The following is a 20,398-nucleotide window of genomic DNA, read 5'->3' as shown; positions in this document are numbered from 1 at the left end:
AAGTAGCCAGAATGTCATTGAGATTAACAGTGTTCTTACACTGAAATCTGAGGATTTATAAAATACTAGAGGCCCAGTGCACAAATTTGTGCAAGGGTGGGGTCCGAACGGCCAGTCCTGATCAGGGCCGATCGGGGCGGGCTGGCCAGGGGTAGGGGATGTGGGAGGTTGGCCAGCCAGCTCTGCCTCCTGGTAGAACTCCTGGTTGAAGAGACAATTTGCATATTAGCCTTTTAGTATACAGGATTCTCCTTTCTCTCTGTAAAGCAGTTGTCCAGGGCCCTTCCCAGGAAGTGGGTGAATAGCTGGTCCTAGCACAAAGGATGACTGACTTCTTAAATAACCTTGGTTCTTTGACAGAGCAATAAACACAGGTTTCCTATTGTCTAGGACCTGGACCTTTCCATGGGAGATAAACCGGAACTATGATACTATCACCAGCTCATTACATTGGAAAGCTGTGGGTGCTCAACAAGCCAGCAAGGGAAATTTTTATCCAAGATATATCCTGTTCATCTTGGACAAAAGCTTGGCATTCTTGAGCATGAGGCAGATCCATAATGTCAAGCCTTCCTGGCACTAAAGTGTGCATTCCTAGCTGGTACACCGCTCCATGCCTCAGGGACACTAAAAAAGGCGTCACTCAAGAAAGTCTAGTTAAATTTTATAAGTGCCTCCCTAGTCCCAGGTCTAAAACTTTTCCATCTCTCCACCTTCTCTGCCTTGATTATATAAATTACTTGATTCTTAAAACCATATCCCAGGGTAAAAAGGAAGATCCTGTGGTCAGCTGACTCTCACAGGATGGAAGTGAGGGTCAGAGAGGCCACATGGCTTGTCCATAAGTGGCAGGTATAGGTCTTGAATATAATCCTCAGCCTCACATTCCTAGGCTTCTAGACCTCCTGGATCACAGCTAATATAGCATCTCAGGCACACTCTTTCTATCATGCCTAATGAAAAACAAAAATGCTGATTTTCCACTCCTGACTGCACATCAGAATTATAGAAGGACACTTAAAACTAGAGGCCCGATGCATGAAATTCATGAAAGAGTAGGCATTCCTTTCCCTCGGCTATTGGCACCAGCTTCCCTCTGGCACCCGGGACCTGGGACTCCCTCTGGCACCTGGGACCTGGGCTTCACTGTAGCCGCTGGCAGCACCTGGGACCCAGGCTTCTCTTGCAGCCCCAGCTTTGTCCGAAAGGACGTCAGGTCTAATTAGCATATTATGCTTTTATTATTATACTAGTGGCCCGGTGCACAAAATTCATGCACGGGGGGTGTGTGTCCCACAGCCCGGCCTGCACCCTCTCCAATCTGGGACCCCTCAGGGGATGTCCAACTGCTGGTTTAGGCCCTATCCCTGGAGGATCAGGCCTAAACTGGCAGTCAGACATCCCTCTCACAATCTGGGACCACTGGCTCCTAACCGCTCACCAGCCTGCCTGCCTGATTGCCCCTAACCACTCTGCCTGCGGCCTGATCGCCCCCAACCGCCCCCACCTGCCAACCTGCTCCACCCCAACTGCCCCCCCTGCCAGCCTGCTTGCCCCCAACTATCCCCCCTGCCAGCCTAATCACCCCCAACTGCCCCCCTGCTGGCCTAATCACCCCCAACTGCCCCCCCGTGCTGGCATGATCGCCCCCAACTGCCCCTCTCTGCTGGCCAGCTCGCCCCCAACTGCCTCTCCACTTCCAGCCTAATCACCCCCAACTGCCCCCCCTGCCGGCCTAATCACCCCCAACTACCACCCCCTGCTGGCCTGCTTGCCCCCAACTGCCCCCCCTGCCGGCCTGCTCAACCCCAACTGCTCCCCCCTGCCAATCTGCTCGCCTCCAACTGCCCCACCCTACCGGCCTGCTCACCCCCAGCAGCCCCCGCTCTGCTGGCCTGCTCGTTCCCAACTACCCCTCCTGCCGGCCTGATCGCCCCTAAATGCCTTTGCCTCAGCCCCACCACCATACCTTTGTCTGGAAGGACGTCTGGAAGGTCTCCCAGTCTAATTAGCATATTACCCTTTCATTAGTATAGAAAATGCACATTCTCAGGCTCCACCCTGCCAGGAATTTCAAGTAAGGGTAGGATAGAAAATCTGTACTTTTAGCACACTTTCCAGGCAATTCTGATGCAACCAGCTTGATGCCTGTCCAGGAACTGGCATTAATAAGACCCAGCATGAGAGCAGAATGAAGCCACTCTCTCCTTCCAAAACTGAGTGGTCCAGTTCCTCAGGCCTTCTAATAGTCATTTACTGCTGAGTGCTTGAGAGATGGAATTTTTAGTCATTGCTTTCATCAGAAAGATTGATCAGCCCTAACCGGTTTGGCTCAGTGGATAGAGTGTTGGTCTGCGGACTCAAGGGTCCTGGATTTGATTCCGGTCAAGGGCATGTACCTTGGTTGCGGGCACATGCCCAGTAGGGAGTGTGCAGGAGGCAGCTGATCGATGATGTTTCTCTCTATCCCTCTCCCTTCCTCTCTGTAAAAAATCAATATTTTTTTTAAAAAAAAGAAAGAAAGAAAGATTGATCAGCACAGTGGAAAGCCGCATATACTGTATGCAGGAGACCTGTCTTTTAATTCAGCTGTAACTCAATTCAAGTGGAGTTCTTTCCCAGGCTCTGGGGTCCTGGTTGAACCACTTAACCACTTCTTGGGCTCAGGGGCTTCATCTGTCCCATCATGCTAGTGTCATCTGAACCTGAAGAATGGTGGAGGAAGCAATACTTTTAGGGCTCTTATATATAGAGAAAAATCTCTTGTGTTCCTTGAAAGAAAAATGATAAGCAAATATAACAATGAGAAACTTTAAAAACTCCCTTTTAGTCCATTCTACATGTTGCAATCAGCATAATTGTCTGAAAGCAAAGCTTGCTGAAAAGTGCAAGCAGACCTCCCCCCTGCACAGACCATGGTTTCCTATTTCCAGTTGAGTCAAGTCCCAACATCTAAGCTGGGCAGGCAAAGGGCTTCAAAAACTGTCTCCACAGCACTCATATGTCCAGTCCTGTTTCTTGATACTCCCTTCTTTACCCTATCCTATACCTCAGAGGTTAGTGAACAACCTCTAAGCCAAATTTGGACTTAGGCTTATTTGTGTAAGTACATTTTTACTGGAACACAGCATACTCATTTGTTTATGTATTATCTGTGGCTGCTTTTGTGCTACAGTGGCAGAGTTGAGTTAATTGTGAAAAAGACCATTCGTAACCTCTTAGTCTGCAAAGCCTAAATTATTCACTATCTGCCACTTTATAGAAAAAGTTTGTGGACTGACACCTGCTAGAGATCAGTCTTTTTCAGACATTTCAGAACATTACCTCATATATATACACTTTACAATGAGACTTACTATATACATAAATACCTGTGTGCATATTTATATGTACATATTTCTCCAAGTAACATTTACTTTTACTGAATGCAATGTATTCTTTCATATATATATCTTATTGATTTCAGAGAGAAAGGGAGAGGGAGAGAGAGGTAGAAACATCAATGATGAGAGAGAATCATTGATCAGCCTCCTGCATGCCCCCTACTGGGGGTCAAGCCCACAACCCGGGCTTGAATCGCCCTTGACCAGAATCGAACCCGGGACTCTTCAGTGCGCAGGCTGACGCTCTATCCACTGAGCCAAACCAGCTAGAGTGAATGCAATGTATTCTGATAGTTTCTAGTTAATTAACAACATTTTTAAGCTGTTCATGACATGATACTACTCTCATGACCCCAAATGAATCTTCATTTATATTAGGAAAGCACTGCTTAGACAAAGTGAACAACTGGCTACTCACAACACATCCCCTGCTCTCCCACCACTACTCCTTTCTTGTCATTGTTCCCTCCATCTGACAAGTCCCTATCATTTCACTTCTATGTGCATAAATCCTTTCCATTCTTTAAGAACTAGCCCTAACCGGTTTGGCTCAGTGGATAGAGCATCAGCCTGTGGACTGAAAGGTCCCAGGTTCGATTCCGGTCAAGGGCACGTACCTTGGTTACGGGCACATCCCCAGTGGGGGGCATGCAGGAGGCAGCTGATTGATGTTTCTCTCTCATCGATGTTTCTAACTCTCTATCCCTCTCCTTTCCTCTCTGTAAAAAATCAATAAAATATATATGTAAAAAAAAGAACTAGCTCAACCTCCATCTCTTCTATAAAGTTGGCTTTCAATTTCTAGTCCTGAAGCATTTTCTCATTTTCTTATCTCCGATAGTATTTTGTCTATTACTCTATTGTAGAACTTTAAAGTTTCTGCTTTGTATAATAGTCATCTGTACATTTTTCTTGTTATGTACCCTAGAGATCTTGAGTTTCTTAAAGGCATGATCTTAAGCATTTTGTATTATATACACCATATAATACAGTGCCTTATACAATGTAAGTACTTAGTAAATGTTTATTGAATTGAAGTATGCAAATATTTATTACTAAGGTATAAAACTGTTTATACATATAATATTTTATCCTTTAATTTTAGAGACTATAATTATATGGTAAATGGTAAGCACTCAATAAATGCTTATAAAGACAAAGATGAAGAGGAAAGAATAACCTGGACTTACCAGTTTCTATTCCAGTTGTTATATTTGTGTTATTTTAATAACTAGGAGGCATAATTATTATAATCTGTGATTTTTTTGAGTCAGTCACTGGTTTAGACCCAAAAAACACCAACAAGGAAGGAAGCTGTTCAATTTGTTAGGTCTTAGCAGGGAAAAGGTATAACAGTCCTGACTATTCTAAGCAGAGCTGCCATCCATACACTCTCAGTTCAAACACTAGTACTTGATAGAGCTTGATGCATACCACCCCTCCTATACCATTAGCAGTAACTAGGGTCTAACTGATTTCAGTAACAGGATAAAATTCCTCAGGAGGAAATGTCTTCAGGAACCCAACATAGCCTGAAATGTCATTATGACCAGTTAGAGTGGTTTTACTGCAATCTATTTAAACATGACCAAAATTTACTTATTCTAAATAGGATTTCAAGGGTGGTTTGATATCAGCAAAGCAATCATAGTATTTTATTACATTCACAGAATAAAAGAGAAAGAACATACCCATATATATATATCACCCGATTCTGAAAGGGTACCTAATAAATCCAATAGCCATTTCTAATAAGACTCTAAGTAAAATGAGAAGAGGGAAAAATAGCTATGTATACATGATAAACATTTTACCAATATTAAAAAGCCATCATCAAACTAAAGAGTAAAATACTGAATCAATTTCCATTAAAATAACGAAGTATTACAATTATTTAATATTATTTTGAAGATTATAGCTAATACAATACAATAGAATATGAAAATAAAGGGTATAAATATTAGAAAAGAAAACAAAAAAATCTTTTAGTAATAGATTATCCTATATAATAAAAGAGTAATATGCAAATCAACCAAACAGGGAAACGACCAGTTGCTATGACGTGCACTGACCACCAGGGGGCAGATACTCAACCCAAGAAGCTGCCCCCTGATGGTCAGTGCGCTCCCATAGGGGAGCAGCGCTCAGCCAGAAGCCAGGCTCACTGCTGGCAAGTGCAGCAGTGGTGGTGGGAGCCTCTCCCGCCTCCGTTGGCAGCACTAAGGATGTCTGACTGATGGCTCCCAGGCTGCGAAAAAGGGCACAGGCCGGGCTGAGGGACCCCCTCCCCACCCCTGAGTGCACGATTGTTGTGCACCGGGCCTCTAGTATAATTATATTCCTTTTAAAAATCCTAAGAGAATGTAGAGTTTCTAGAAAATAAAATGCTATAATTAATGGAATGTACTGAGGTGGTTGAAAACCAGAGAAAAGGTATATTATTCAATAGCTTCTCTGTATATAAGCATTAAACAATTTAAAAAGGGAAATGAGGACATCAACATTGAAAGCTCTATAGGACATATGGCCCAGTTTCTTCAATGAATAAATACCAGAAAGAAAAAATGTGGAGGAAAAAAATGCAGATTAAAGAAGAATTAAAAAGTATCAACAAGTTATAATGTAAGATCTTTTGGATTCTAACTGGGGGGGGGAATAAGTTGTGGGGTGTGGAGAATAGGAGAAATTATTAATAAATTATTTTTGCAGTTCCACTTCTGCATTTCTGTTTAGGATATGAAAATCTGCACGAGAATGCTACTCCCAGCAATACTAAAAGGCCAGGAAACCTACAAAATCATAACTTTTCTTGAACTCATTAGAGATCCTAAATCACAGGCAATAAAGTAAAGTGAATTGCAGAGTGACAAGCCCCTCTGAGGAGAGACAAGACACAAAACAGTCTCACTTTTGGCAGAGCACAGGAGAAAGAGGACGCTTCCATATAAGTGAATAATCCGAAGTCCCTGGCTGCTCACAAGAAGGACTGGAAACAAAGAGGTAGACTTGCTGGTACTGGCATGCAGGAGATGATCAGCTGCTGCTGAGGACAAGCATGGAGCCCTTCCAGTTCCCCACCCTTCTTTCACAAGACACAAAAACCTTAAACTCCTGAATTTACAAGCTGTAAACCTTCTTATAAAGGGCCCAGGCAAAGACCCATTGCTACTGGAATAGGATTGAAGTAAAACCCTCTGCTCCTGGAGAAAGGGTAGGAAACCTTCTTGAGCCTCAAATTCCACATTAATACTAAGCAGAGCTCTGCTGCCACTGAAGAATGGTCAAGCATCTAGTGACAGAAGTCTTTTTTTAAATCACAGTAACTGCTGGAAGCTTGAAATGAAATAGAAACACTGAAAAAATCTCCTCTGGCACTCTCTTTCCTTTGAGCACATAGCAAAAATTATCCCACTTCTGGAAGAAATTAAAGCCTATGGTACAATAAAAATTATAACAGAAATAATAAACCCAAATCCAGCTCAACTCCTGACTAGATTAACTTAACTTTAAATAATAATGATCTAACAGAAGAATTGGTATGCCCGTTAATGTGTATAAATATTATTTGCCTGAGTCCTACTGTTGAGATATAGATAGATATAGATATAGATATAGATATATAGATATAGATATAGATATACTGTCCAGCATTCAATTAAAAATTGAATAAAAAGCAAGAAAGAGTAAACCACTGCTTTATTAGGAGTTAAAGTAATCAAGAAAACCAGAAACTAAGTTCAACTAGATATTAGAACTATCAGACAGGGAGTTTAAAATAACGTTTAATATGTTAAATGATCTAATGAAAAAGATAAATACCACATACAAACAACATATATAAAAAGAATTTTTTCAGAGAGATGAAAATTATTTTTAAAAAGTCAAAAAGAAATGCTATTAATAAAGACACAATATCAGAAATGAAGAATTCCTTCAGTAGGCTCATCAGTAGATTGGCCACAGCTAAGGAAAGAATCAGTAACTTAAAGATATGCCAATAGAGATTATCTAAATTAAAACACAAAAGGAAAAAAAGTAAACAAAACCAAACAGTGGGTGTAAGAGCTCTGAAACAACATATGGTCACAATTCATCTAACATAAGTGCAATTAAAGTCCCAGAAGGAAAAGAGGAAGAGAATTGGGGGAAAATATGTGAAAAGATAATGGCTGAGAATTTTCTGAAATTAATGCAAGACAACAAACAAGAATCCCAGAGATCCCCAAGCAAGGTTTTAAAAAAAATACACATACCTAGAAATATTATAATTAAACTGTTGAAAAGAAAAGATAAAAAAGAGCCTGGCCGGTATGGCTCAGTGGTTGAGCATCGACCTATGTATGAATCAGGAGGTCATGGTTCCATTCATGGTCAGGACACATGCCTGGGTTGCGAGCTCAATCCCCAGTAGGGAAGCACGCAAGAAGCAACCAATCAATGGTTCTCTCCCATCATTGATGTTTCTATCTTTCTCCCTTTCCCTTCCTCTCTCTGAAATCAACAACAACAAAACACATATTAAAAGATAAAAATAAAATACTGAAGACAGCCAGAGGTGGGGGTAATTTCAATAGAGAGAAACAGAAACGAGAATTAGAGCCCACTTCTTGGAAACTAAGCAAGCCAGAAGACAATGAAGTAACATCTTTAAATACTGAAAGAAGAAATTATTATTTTTTTGTTAATCCTCACCCGAGGATATTTTGTCCAATGATTTTTAGAGAGAGTGGAAGGAAAGGGGAGAGACAGTGAGAGAGAAACATCGATAGGGGAGACACATCGATTGGTTGCCTCCCACATGCACCAGGACCATGGCCAGGGATTGAGCCTGCAACCAAGGTCTGTGCCCTTGACCGGAATCAAACCTGTGACCCTTCAGTCCACAGGCCAACACTCTAACCACTGAGCCAAGCCAGCTAGGGCAAAAAATTATTTTTTAACCTTATTAGGGGTGATAATGATACTGTGTTTATATACTTTTTTTTCTCGATAGCCATTATACTTAAAGAATCACTAGGGATTGCTTCACAATCATCAGGAAGGAGGGCTCCCTAGGTGGATAAGGGTAGAGATAAAGCAAGATTGACCTTGAGTTGATAATGGTTGAAACTAATGAACACATGGAAATTCAATATGATATTCTCTCTATTCATGAATTTTTTAAAATTCAGTAAATTTTTTAAAGAAATGGAAGTTTATATTTTTAGAAAAAGAAGAAATAGGTAGATGTGGTAAGTGTATCATAACACACATTCCACTAGGTGTTTTCTTCCTTCCTTCCTTCCTTTCTTTCTTATTTATTTACCTATTTGCCTCTAACTCTGCCTCTAGCCTTTGATTCATAGTGGGCTCACAGGTTTCCAAAATGGGGTCACAGAGTGCTACAGCCACCCCTTCTAGAAACACCAACCCAACAAAGCCTACCAGTGCCAAAGCTCTCTTCTCCACACAGAGAGCACCGTCCCGAGTCCATCAGGTTTGAGAAGAATCTCCATCCAGCTGGGGTCTCATACACAGGGACCTTCATTGATTTGGCCACTCTGAAAAACGAAATCCAGGGCAAAAGTCAATTCATATATCCCCTTTCTTTTCTTCTCTCAGCACAAAAGGATGTCTTTAGGCTCTATTAATCCCACACTTAGATTTCAAAACATCCTGAACAATACTGACAGTTTTTAGGATGTCAAGCCATAAGGTAGAGAATGATAAATAGCCTACTCCAGTGGTTCTCAAGTTTTCTTTCCCAATAATATAGAACATATTAACATAGAGAATAGTCTCACATTTATGTTTCCCTTCTATGAATGTTCCTTTAACTTTGTGGTGAGATCTGATTTGGGGAATCTCAGAATCTAAATTAAGATGGTATTTGGGTATAGACACTTTGAAATATTGTTTGATAGTATCTACTAAAAATGAATATATACACATATCCTATTGACCAGAAATTCAACTCCTAGAAATTACTAATGACATATAATGGACACTGTGGTGCACTGCTCAGATTCACCCTAAACATACACACATACCCACATTTTAACATTTTTAGAATTAGAACACTCATTCTACCAACTGCTAAGAATATTGATGGATGACAGCTCACAAATGTGGCCCCACTCTCTGGGAAAGAGAGATATCTCACTCAAAACCATGCTCACTCCCCTGGGTCAGGCCATATCCAATAACTGGTGAATGAGGGATATGTAAAGGTCCAGCCTCCTTGCCTTTAATGGGCACAACTCTATAGGGCCATTTCAGCTCCAAAGTTCCCTATAGGTTGGCTGAGGCCTTTGTTGCAAGTGCATCACAGTCCAACTTCTCTCTCTGTCCAGTCCTCCCTTCTTACTCCCCCACTGGTGGTGATCTCAAGGGCAACTTTGATCTTGATGGCAGAAAGAAATAAACTTCCTATAAGCAAATCTCAGAGCTGCTTACACAGGATGTGACATTACTCAACAGAATCTTGTGTACACAAGATTTTACAAAAATTATCATAGAATCTCAATTCATAATAACTGAAACAATCCAAATGTCCATCAAAGTAGAATGGATAAATAATTTACAATTATAACACAATACCATAAATTCCACTGAATGAACTATTCATATATGCAACAACTTAAATAAATCTAACAAACATAATATTGAGTAAAAGAAACCAATAACAGCCCAGCTAGTGTGGCTCAGTGGTTGAGTGTCAGCCTATGAACCAGGAGGTATGGTTCGATTCCCAGTCAGGGCACATGCCCAGGTTTTGGGCTCGATTCTTAGTAGGGGCGTGCAGGAAGCAGTCAATCAATGATTCTCTCTCATCATTGATGTTTCTATCTCTCTCTCCTTCTCCCTTCCTCTCTGAAATCAATAAAAATACATTTTAAAAAAGAAACCAATAACAAACAAATATATATTGCATTGTCTCATTTAGATAAAATTCAAAAACAGCTAAAACTAATCAATGCTATAAAAATTCAGGCTCAGAAGTTCAAAGAGGTCAAAGGTTTTATTCAGGTCTCACAGAGGTAAAAAAGCAAAGCTAGAATTTGGACCCAAGTCTGCTTAGTCTCTGCTCATGTTTTATTTCCCTACATCATGCTGTCTCCCCAAATGTTTTAGTGCTTCAAGAGGTAAATAGATCTCAAAGTATGCTGGGGAATGAACTGGTACCCAGACATTGGCCTGAGAAACTTTACCTTTTCCATATGCAAGCACTCTAAAGAAAAAGACACCAAATGCCTGTCACTAGCAAGGTGTAGTTATTTGAAGGCCATAAGTGTAGAAGATGGCCATGCAGAGGGACCAGCAAAGGTATCTTAGTGAAAGAGGAAGAAAGATGCACATAGGACAAAGAACACAATGTAATGATGATTTCTTTAAGTGTGGTTCTGGCCACCCAGAAGAAAAAAAATATCTAGAAACTCTTGACACAGGTTAATAAGCACCTCCCTTTTGATAAAATCCAAATATAATTAATGTGTTCAGGATCTTGAAAAAATATGGGCTAAGTCTCTTTCAAGTTTGCTTTAAAAAGAAGCACCTTTTTGATGTTACCTCAGAGTCTGTTTTCACTTTATTTCAGTGGTCTAAAAAAGATAGACAAGTATGCTTATAAATTGGTAGGAACAATGAAACAAATCCTCCCCAAATTGTAGATCGAAGGTAAATTTTCAAAGCCATTAATATCACGCTTTGAAGCTCAAGGAAGAAAGAATAATTCACACAGAAGCTTTCCAGGGGCAGCACCTAGTTAAAGCCTGGGACGAAATTAATTTAGCACATCTGAATGCATATGATTACTAAATAGAGAATGGGGCAGAGGTGAGAGTAGAGGGTGTGGGGATGTGTATTATTTGGCCAAAACATTCGTGGAGTTTCAAAGCCAAGTTGGCAGATCTAAAGGGAGGGAAAAGGATTTCCCCAGCTCCCACCCTTCCCCATAAATCACTGTCAGGAGGTCATCAGGCTGAAAGATGAGGTTGGAATTTAAAGGACCGGATACGTTTATAACTATGAGCCACAGTTGGAGCTATGCAAGCTAAGATAACAACGTGGGCAGTTAAATTTCAGGATCTTGAGCGTGAGCTGATTGTGTCCTAGAGTTAGAAAGGAATTCCTCTCCCTCCTCCTTCTACTGAACTTGGGATTCATCCCAAACAGCATTCAGTAGATACCATTCCCTAGACTGGTTTTTGGCAGGAAGCCCCTAGTGAGTCTCTGAAACCCTTTGGTACAAAAGCTCAAAATAAAGCTGCTCATGCTGAGGGTCTGCACCCCGCTCCTTGACTCCTTCCACCAAGTTATGGAGGCAAACATAAGAACTCACTTTCTAGGAATGACCAGAGTATGAAGGAAAAGAAAGAAAATGAATTTGGGCCACAATTCTGCAAGTGGGAGTGAGCCCTAGTAGGAAAAAAAAAAAGTAGATATAAGCTCCTCGGTATGGATTTAAAAACTTCAAAAAATGTGGCTTCAGGTTGGAAATAGCCTTAAGCCTATCTTTCTAGCAGTTTCTCCCATGATACTCCCTACATGCTTCTGAAAAACTGGATTATCTTTTGTTTTTCAAATATGCTCTTGCATTTTTTTCTGTTTAGGTCTGAGACCTTCATGCTTTTCATTTTACCTAGGTTAATCCTCCTTTCCAATCTCTGTCAAAAGATTTCACATGGCATCAAGACCTATCTTAAATGCCCTGCCATCACGAAGCCTGTAGCAAATCCTTTTCCTAGACACACAGCTGGACTATACTTCCTGACCTCCCTCACAGTTAGCAGTGGCACATAGTGGATGGAGTTCTAGCCAATGGAACCCAAGTGGAAATGACATACACCCTTTTCTATCCTCCATGCTCTTTCTCCTTCTACCAGCTTAATGTGGACAAGCCCAGCAATCCCAGAAACTACATGTTGAGGATGGTGGACCCACAAGATGGAAGAATCTGAATCTCTAAATTAATATTTCAAGCAGAATGAATTACCAATCAAAAACACCTGTTTTTAACTTTTGATGACTGACTTTTTAACTTTTGCTATGTCTGATCCATTATATATATGGGGATAAGTTTTGTAAAATAAACTCCATTATCTTAACTAATACAACCCTTGTCTTATTGCCACAATCAATCCAAAGTAACCCTTCCTGGTCAGCCCAGGGCAGCCTGTGCATTTAGGCTAGGTAGCAGGAGGACTTCCCACTGGAAGGTGGGTAAGCCCATGAAGGACTATCTTTGAGAGGACACCTGCATAGCCCTCGGCATGGAACCTGCCACATGGCTGGTATCCCCATGGGACACAGCTTTTCCCAGAAGAGGCTCTTTTTAGGCTTGGCCACATTCTCTCCCTCAGAGGCTTGGGGACCACCAATGGACAGCAACAGGTAATTTCACTGATATTAAAAAGCATAAATTAGCAAAAAACAAAACAAACCACAACACACAAAAACTAACCCTTCCTGCCACTGAGCTTCCTCTAACTTGGTATGGGTCAGAAATTATTTGAGGCAGGGACTACTGCATCTTATATACCTTTATAGTTATTAAATATCTAGGATAATATAGCACTGGTCAGACCTGCCCTCAAAAAATTCTGTATGATTTCATTTGACTAATATCTATTATTTAAGTTGTGCTATTGGATATCAGGAGGGTACGTATCTCTATTTTATACTTGTAGTTTCCTAAATATATAATTCATTTCTGCATGTTTTACTTAAATTAGTCATTGTAAGAAAAGAGAATTTCTCCAGGTAGTGGGGCTATCAAGATGACAAAGGCATTCTTTGAAACAGGAGCTTAAAGAATTAAGGTGTGACCAAATGAGAATCAAAGGATTGAGGATAAAGGTTACTTTAGCTTGTGAAAGAATAGCAAATAAATAATGACTGATTATATCAAGTGCAGGAGCATACCCAGCTGCTCTTGGAATCCTACTTCAAGCTTATTGTAATAGATTTAAAGAGGACAAGATCCAGGTCCCTCTTCCTTTGATTTATCTTCAAATGTCCACTTTCTTGAGAGCCAAGCAGGGTTCATGGTTTTATTGCCTACACACTGAACTCTCAGCCCCTTTTTGAAAAGCCCCAATTACACAGACAAGGAGAAGATATTTGTATCACATATATTCAACACAAGACTTCACATGCAACTTAAATTAAAAATGCTCCTAGCCCAGCTTGTGTGGCTCAGGGATTGAGCATCAACCTATGAACCAAGAGGTCACAGGGGGCAGCCAATCAATGATTCTTTCTCATCATTGATGTTTCTATCTCTCTCTCCCTCTCCTTTCCTCTTTGAAATAAAAACATATATTAAAAATACTCCTATAATTCAATAAAAGGGCAGATAACCTTTAAATGGGGCAAAAGTGTTGAACAGGCTTAAAAAAGAGAATATTCCAGGGGGCAATTTGCATATGAAAAGATGCTCACCCTCATTAGAGACTGGGAAACTGCAAATTAAAACCTCAATGAGATATCACCCACAAGACTAGTTGAAAAGAGTGGTATTGCCAAGTTCTGGTGAAAATTGGAACTCTCATGTATTGCTAAAGGAATGCCAATTAATACCAATTATGGTATTATGTGATGTATTTACAAAAATAAATAGCACAGAACAGAGAAAATTAACAACTGCTACTATATAGAAAAATATTAATGAATCTCACAAATATAACATTGAGTGAAAGAAGTTAGACATAGAGGAATATTTGTATATTTCCACTTATACTTCAAAAATAGACAAAACTAACCATAGATATTGGTTTAGGTATTTTTTTAGATCTGAGACCAAAAGCACAGGCAACAAAAGCAGAATTAAACAAATGGAACTATATAAACTAAAAATTACTGCACAGCAAAAGACACAACCAACAAAATGAAGAGTCGGCCTATACAATGGAAGATTATATTTGCAAACACTATAGCCAACTAGAGGTTCGGTGCACGAATTCGGGTGGGGTCCGGCTGGGTGCGTGGGTGGGGTCTGGCCGGCCCACCCCAATGGGGGCCCATTGGGCCAGGCTGGCACCCCGCCCCCAATCAGGGTGTTGGGGCCGATCAGGGGTGGGGCCAGCCGGGGGGAGGGGCCACGGGCAGTTGGACGGCTGGCCCCCGATCGGGGTGTTGGGGGCTGATCAGGAGCCGGGCCGGCACAAGGGGAAAAGGGGGCTGATCAGGGTCCGGATCAGGCTGGTTGGCTGCCACAGTGTGCGTCATAGCCACTGGTCGTTCTGGTCATTCTGGTTGTTCTGCAATTCCAGTCCCTGGGTTTTTATATATACAGACTAGAAGCCCGGTGCACAAAATTCATGCACTGGGGGGTGGGGTTCCCTCAGCCCAGCCTGCCCCTCTCACAGTCCGGGAGCCCTCAGTGGATGTCCTACTGATGGCCCACAGTCTGGCAGCAGAGGCTCGGAGCAGGCGCCCCGTGTGTGTGTGTGTGTGTGTGTGTGTGTGTGTGTGTGTGTGTCTGCTGGGGGCCTGCCCCCAGCCACACCATGGAGGCTTGGAGCAGGAGCCCCTCTGTGTTGATCTCTCAGGCTCCTGGCCTCCACTGCATGTTGTACTCTCCCTTGAGCTATGGCCAGGATGGGGGTGCTGCTTGCAAGCCGGGCTTTCTTGCTCCCGGATCGCCATGGCGACCGGGGATCAGGCCCAGCTGGGGGCTGCCCTCAGGCCGGGCTTGCTTTCCTGCTCCCAGATCAGGTGCAGCTGGGGGCTGCCTACAGGCCGCACTTTTCTACTTACTGATGGCCGGATCACCACAGCGACCCAGGGCCCAGCGGCACTTTCCTGCTCTCCAATAGTCATAGGGTCCCGGCTGGGGGCGGGGCTTAGCAGTGCCGGGCTTAGGTGGCACGGGGGTCCCGGCTGGGGGCTCAGGTGGCACACAGGAGTCCCGGCTGGGGGCGGGGCTTATGCCCCGCTGCCCAGGGCTACACATGGGGCCCAGATGGCAGCTCTCGCTGTCCTGCCCTGCCTGTAGTATAGGATAGAGGCCTGGTGCACGGGTGGGGGCCGGCTGGTTTGCCCTGAAAGTGTCCCAGATCAGGGTGGGGGTCCCGCTTGGGTGCCTGGACAGACTGGATGACGGGCTGATGGCTGTTTGCAGCTGGTCACACCCCCTTCAGGGTGGGGGTCCCTACTGGGGTGCCTGGCCAGACTGGGTGAGGGCCTGAGAGCCGTTTTCAGGCTGGAGGGCAACTTAAGCTCCCAGCCTCTCCTTTTTTTCTTTTTTTTTAATTCTGGGATTTATTTACCTTCTATAGCTGTCACTGGAGCTGAGAGCCGGCTCCAGCTCTGAGGGCTGAAAGCAGGTTTCTGGGTCTGTTTGGCTTCTATAATTGAAACTCTGTTGCCATCACAGCAGCTCTAAGCTCTGAGTCCGAAGCTGGCTGAAAGCAGGTTTCTAGGTTTGTTTGGCTTCTATAATTGAAACTCTGTTGCCATCACTGCAGCTCTAAGCTCTGAGGCCGAAGCTGGCTGAAAGCAGGTCTCTGGAACTTGTTTAGATTCTATAATTGCAACATAGTTGCTTAGAGTGCAGCTCAGAGGCTGGCAGTGGCAGGCCGGGAACGTTGGCTTCCTCCATCACTGGAGCAAGCAAGCCTCCTGTTCGCTTCAGCTGCATGGCTGCCGGCCGCCATCTTGGTTGGCAGTTAATTTGCATATCCTGCTGATTAGCCAATGGGAAGGGTGTCGGAGTTATGGTCAATTTGCATGTTTCTCTTTTATTAGATAGGATAAGTGATTAATATCCAAAACATATAAGGAATTCTTACAATTCAATAACAAGAAAACAATCCAATAAAAAATGGGCAAAGAATCTGCATAGACATTTTTCCACAAAGAAAAAAAAATTAAAATGACCAACAGATATATGAAACTTGCTCAACATCACTTATCATCAGGGAAATGCATATCAAAACCACAATGAGATATCACCTTACACCTGTTGAATGGCTATTATCAAAAAGACAAAAGATAAGAGCTGGTGAGAATGTGGAAAAAGGGAACCTCTGTGCACTATTGGTGAGAACATAAATTAGTACAGCCATTATGGAAAACAGTATGGAGTTTCCCAAAAAATTTTTAAAAAGAACTACAATAGCTCAACCACTGTAGCTAAGTGGTTGAGCATCAACCCATGAACCAAGAGGTCACAGGTTTGATTCCAGATCAGGGCACATGTCTGGGTTTTGGACTTGATCCCCAGTAGGAGACGTGCGGGATGCTCAACCACTGAGCTACACTGGCCAGGCAAAAATGTTAAATTTAAACCTTTTCAGTCTAAAATTTGACAGTAGAGTATTGGCAGTCTACCCCCATGGGTAAACTAAAGTAAGACTTTGGGGGGGAGGATTAAGAAGAATGAGCAGAGTATTCCACATTTTAGGTCTAAATACATTTAAGGAAAAGACTGATGAATTTTACCACATTAAAATTTGTAAAAATGTCTATTTGTCAAAACCCCCCAAAATGAAGGTAAGCCACAGATTGAAATAAGATATTTGCAGAAAACCAAGATGGCGGCATAGGTTAACGCCGGAGTTTGCTGCCTCGAACAACCACTTCAAAAATACAACTAAAAGACGGAACGGACATCATCCAGAACTACAGGAAGGCTGGCTGAATGGAAGTTCTACAACTAGGAGGAACCGAGAATCAGAGGAGGCGCAGTGCTGAAGTAAAATACTAAGGTGCGGAGTGCGCGCGGCGTGGGCTGGTGGCTGAGGGCGTGGTTGTCTGTTTCAATCCGGAGGGAGCCTCAGACTCAGAGCTCCAGATCTGGGCGAGTCTCTAGGGACCCAGACTCAAACGGGAGAAGCAGGACTTTCTGGCTACGGTCCCTCCGAGGTTTGCAGCTGTTGCTGGGACAGAGAGGCAGAGCCCCTGGGGACGGACTGAGAGCAGCCATAACTGCTCCCTCCTCCGCCCTGTTGATCCCATGGGACCCGCCCCGCCCAAGCCCTGCACAGAGCCATTTGCCGGATTGCCTCAGGCAAAGGCTAGATTAGCACCTCCCTAGAGGACACAAGTTCTTCCACTGCAAACACAGCTGATTATCACAGCCAGTCGGCCTGGAGGTCAAATCCCTCTAGTATTAACTATAACAATCAAGGCTTAACTACAACAAGACTGCGCACAAAGACCACTAGGGGGTGTACCAAGAAAGCATAAAAAAATGCGGAGACAAAAAAACAGGACAAAACTATCAAGGGAGGATATTGAGTTCAGAACCACACTTTTGAGGTCTCTCAAGAGGCTTCTAGAGTCTGTCGATAAACTTGATGAGATGTACAGGAAATCTAATGAGACCCTCGATGGTGTGATAAAGGACCATCTAGAAAGTAAGCATACACTGACTGAAATAAAGAATATTATACAGACTCCCAACAGCAGACCAGAGGAGCGCAAGAATCAAGTCAAAGATTTGAAATGCGAAGAAGCGAGAAACACCCAACCAGAAAAGCAAAATGAAAAAAGAACCCAAAAATACGAAGATAGTGTAAGGAGCCTCTGGGACAGCTTCAAACGTACCAACATCAGAATTATAGGGGTTCCAGAAGATGAGAGAGAGCAAGATATTGAAAACCTATTTGAAGAAATAATGACAGAAAACTTCCCCCACCTGGTGAAAGAAATAGACTTACAGGTCCAGGAAGCACAGAGAACCCCAAACAAAAGGAATCCAAAGAGGACCACACCAAGACACATCATAATTAAAATGCCAAGAGCAAAAGACAAAGAGAGAATCTTAAAAGCAGCAAGAGAAAGAAACTCAGTTACCTACAAGGGAATACCCATACGATTGTCAGCTGATTTCTCAACAGAAACTTTGCAGGCCAGAAGGGAATGGCAAGAAATATTCAAAGTGATGAATACCAAGAACTTACAACCAAGATTACTTTATCCAGCAAAGCTATCATTCAGAATTGAAGGTCAGATAAAGAGCTTCACAGATAAGGAAAAGCTAAAGGAGTTCATCACCACCAAACCAGTATTATATGAAATGCTGAAAGGTATCCTTTAAGAAGAGGAAGAAGAAGAAAAAGGTAAAGACACAAATTATGAACAACAAATATGCATCTATCAACAAATGAATCTAAGAATCAAGTGAATAAATAACCTGATGTACAGAATGAACTGGTGATTATAATAGAATCAGGGACATAGAAAGGGAATGGACTGACTATTCTTGGGGGGAAAAGGGGTGTGGGAGATGCGGGAAGAGACTGGACAAAAATCGTGCACCTATGGATGAGGACAGTGGGTGGGGAGTGAGGGCAGAGGGTGGGATGGGAGCTGGAAGGAGGGGAGTTATGGGGGGAAAAAAGAGGAACAAATGTAATAATATGAACAATAAAGATTTAATAAAAAAAAACAAACCAAAAAAAAAAAGAAATAAGATATTTGCAATGCAGAAAACTGAAGGATTAGTAGCCATCCTAAATAAAGTCCTATAAACCAGGATAAAAAACTCAAATGACCTCACACAATTCACAGAAGAGAAAGATTAACTGGCCAATATAGAAATATATAGTAATCAGGGAATAGATAACATCACACCTGTCACATAAAAAAATAAAAACTCTAATAATTCCACATAGTGGTGGGAAATCAGAAACCCAAAGATTGATGGCAGTTTGTAAATGAGTACACTCACTTTATAGGGAAATTTGAGAATTCCTAGTAGAGCTGACCAGGCCCAATGACCCAGCAAGGCCCTCTCTCGGGTATCTGTCCCAGAGAAACTGCTACATGTGCACAAGGAGTTGTGATTCAAGGATGTCTATTACAGGACTATTTTCGAGAGAGAAAAAGAGTAAAACCAGAAGTAACCTATTTTTCAGTAGGAGAATAGACCAGCTGTGGTTTATTTATACAGTGGCAAATAAACAACCATGGTTCAAGGGCTCCAAAGTATAGAAGGCAAAAGAGCCACAAAGAAGAAATTAAGTTCGTACTTCTGTCTTGCAAGATTATCGTAGACCCCAGCTATTCCAATCACAGTTTCTCCCTCATTAGTTCAACTTGAAAACCCAGTGGGATATGATTCCTCCTCTGTAATAACAGGTTTCAGACATTTGCAACTCTGAAGAATTAATAGGACTAAATGACCAAAATGACGAGATGCAACAGCATTTGGTTCAGAGAACCAGCCAGAAGCTGCTGATGCCACCAGAGCCACAGTGGAGCTTGGAAGCTCTACCCTGTCCCATAGCTATGCCTCTGAAGGCAGAAGGCAAGTCCATGCACACTAGCTGTAATTAATTAGCCTGGGCAATGCCTAAGATTCTTTTTTAAATATGTTTTTATTAAATTTTAGAGAGAGAGGAAGGGAGAGAGGGAGAGAGATAGAAACATTGATGAGAGAGAAACACAATTGCCTCCTACACGCCCCTACTGGGAATCAAGCTCAAAACCCGGGCACATGCCCTGACCGGGAATCGAATCAGGGACCTCTTGGTGCATGGGTCGAGGGTCGACGCTCAACTGCCAAGCCACACCAGTTGTCCAAACCAAACTGAAATCTGAAGGAAGGTGAGCCAGTTGATATAGTCCATAGAGGTCAGCCTGCAGGACGGAGAGCAGGAAGTGGAGGGAAAGAGGGTCTTGGGAGCAAATGGAAGATACACAGCACACTCTTCATCAGACTGGTTCCTGACTTATGTTAATCTGCCCCTCCCTTCTTTGTGCTGCCACTACAAACCCTGCCTGTCACACACTCAGTGCAGAATACTGCATTAGACACTGGGACACCTGACTCTCTCTACTAGTAATCTGTGTGCCTCTGGAGGGCAAGGGCTCTGCCTAGCAGAGTTAAGTGCTTAGAGATATTGGTTAATTCTATGCAAGCATCACAGACTCCTCCTACATGGGTAATTTAGATTCCAGAATGAGGTCCTTCAAGTACATGTGGGAGCAAGTACATGAGACCATTAAAAGCTTAGGATAAAGTTAAGCTATGGTGGATGAATTTCCAAATGGAATTATACCAAGGATTGGCTAAAAAGATTGAT

General features: G+C 42.5%; 1 protein-coding gene across 1 annotated transcript in view; it reads right to left on the bottom strand.

Annotated features, from left to right (window-relative positions):
• Window positions 1–20,398, bottom strand: part of PGM5 (phosphoglucomutase 5) — a 170,952-nt gene that overhangs the window by 59,618 nt on the left and 90,936 nt on the right. Inside the window, exon 7 of the mRNA XM_023764581.1 lies at window positions 8,808–8,923. Within this exon, the coding sequence (XP_023620349.1) occupies window positions 8,808–8,923 (116 nt within the window). The remainder of the gene's footprint in view (window positions 1–8,807; window positions 8,924–20,398) is intronic.

The sequence above is a fragment of the Myotis lucifugus genome, unplaced genomic scaffold, assembly GCF_000147115.1.
Source record: "Myotis lucifugus unplaced genomic scaffold, Myoluc2.0 scaffold_337, whole genome shotgun sequence".
NCBI lineage: Eukaryota > Metazoa > Chordata > Mammalia > Chiroptera > Vespertilionidae > Myotis > Myotis lucifugus.
Note: the sequence above shows the minus strand (reverse complement) of the source record. Positions and strands in the feature narration are given on the sequence as shown.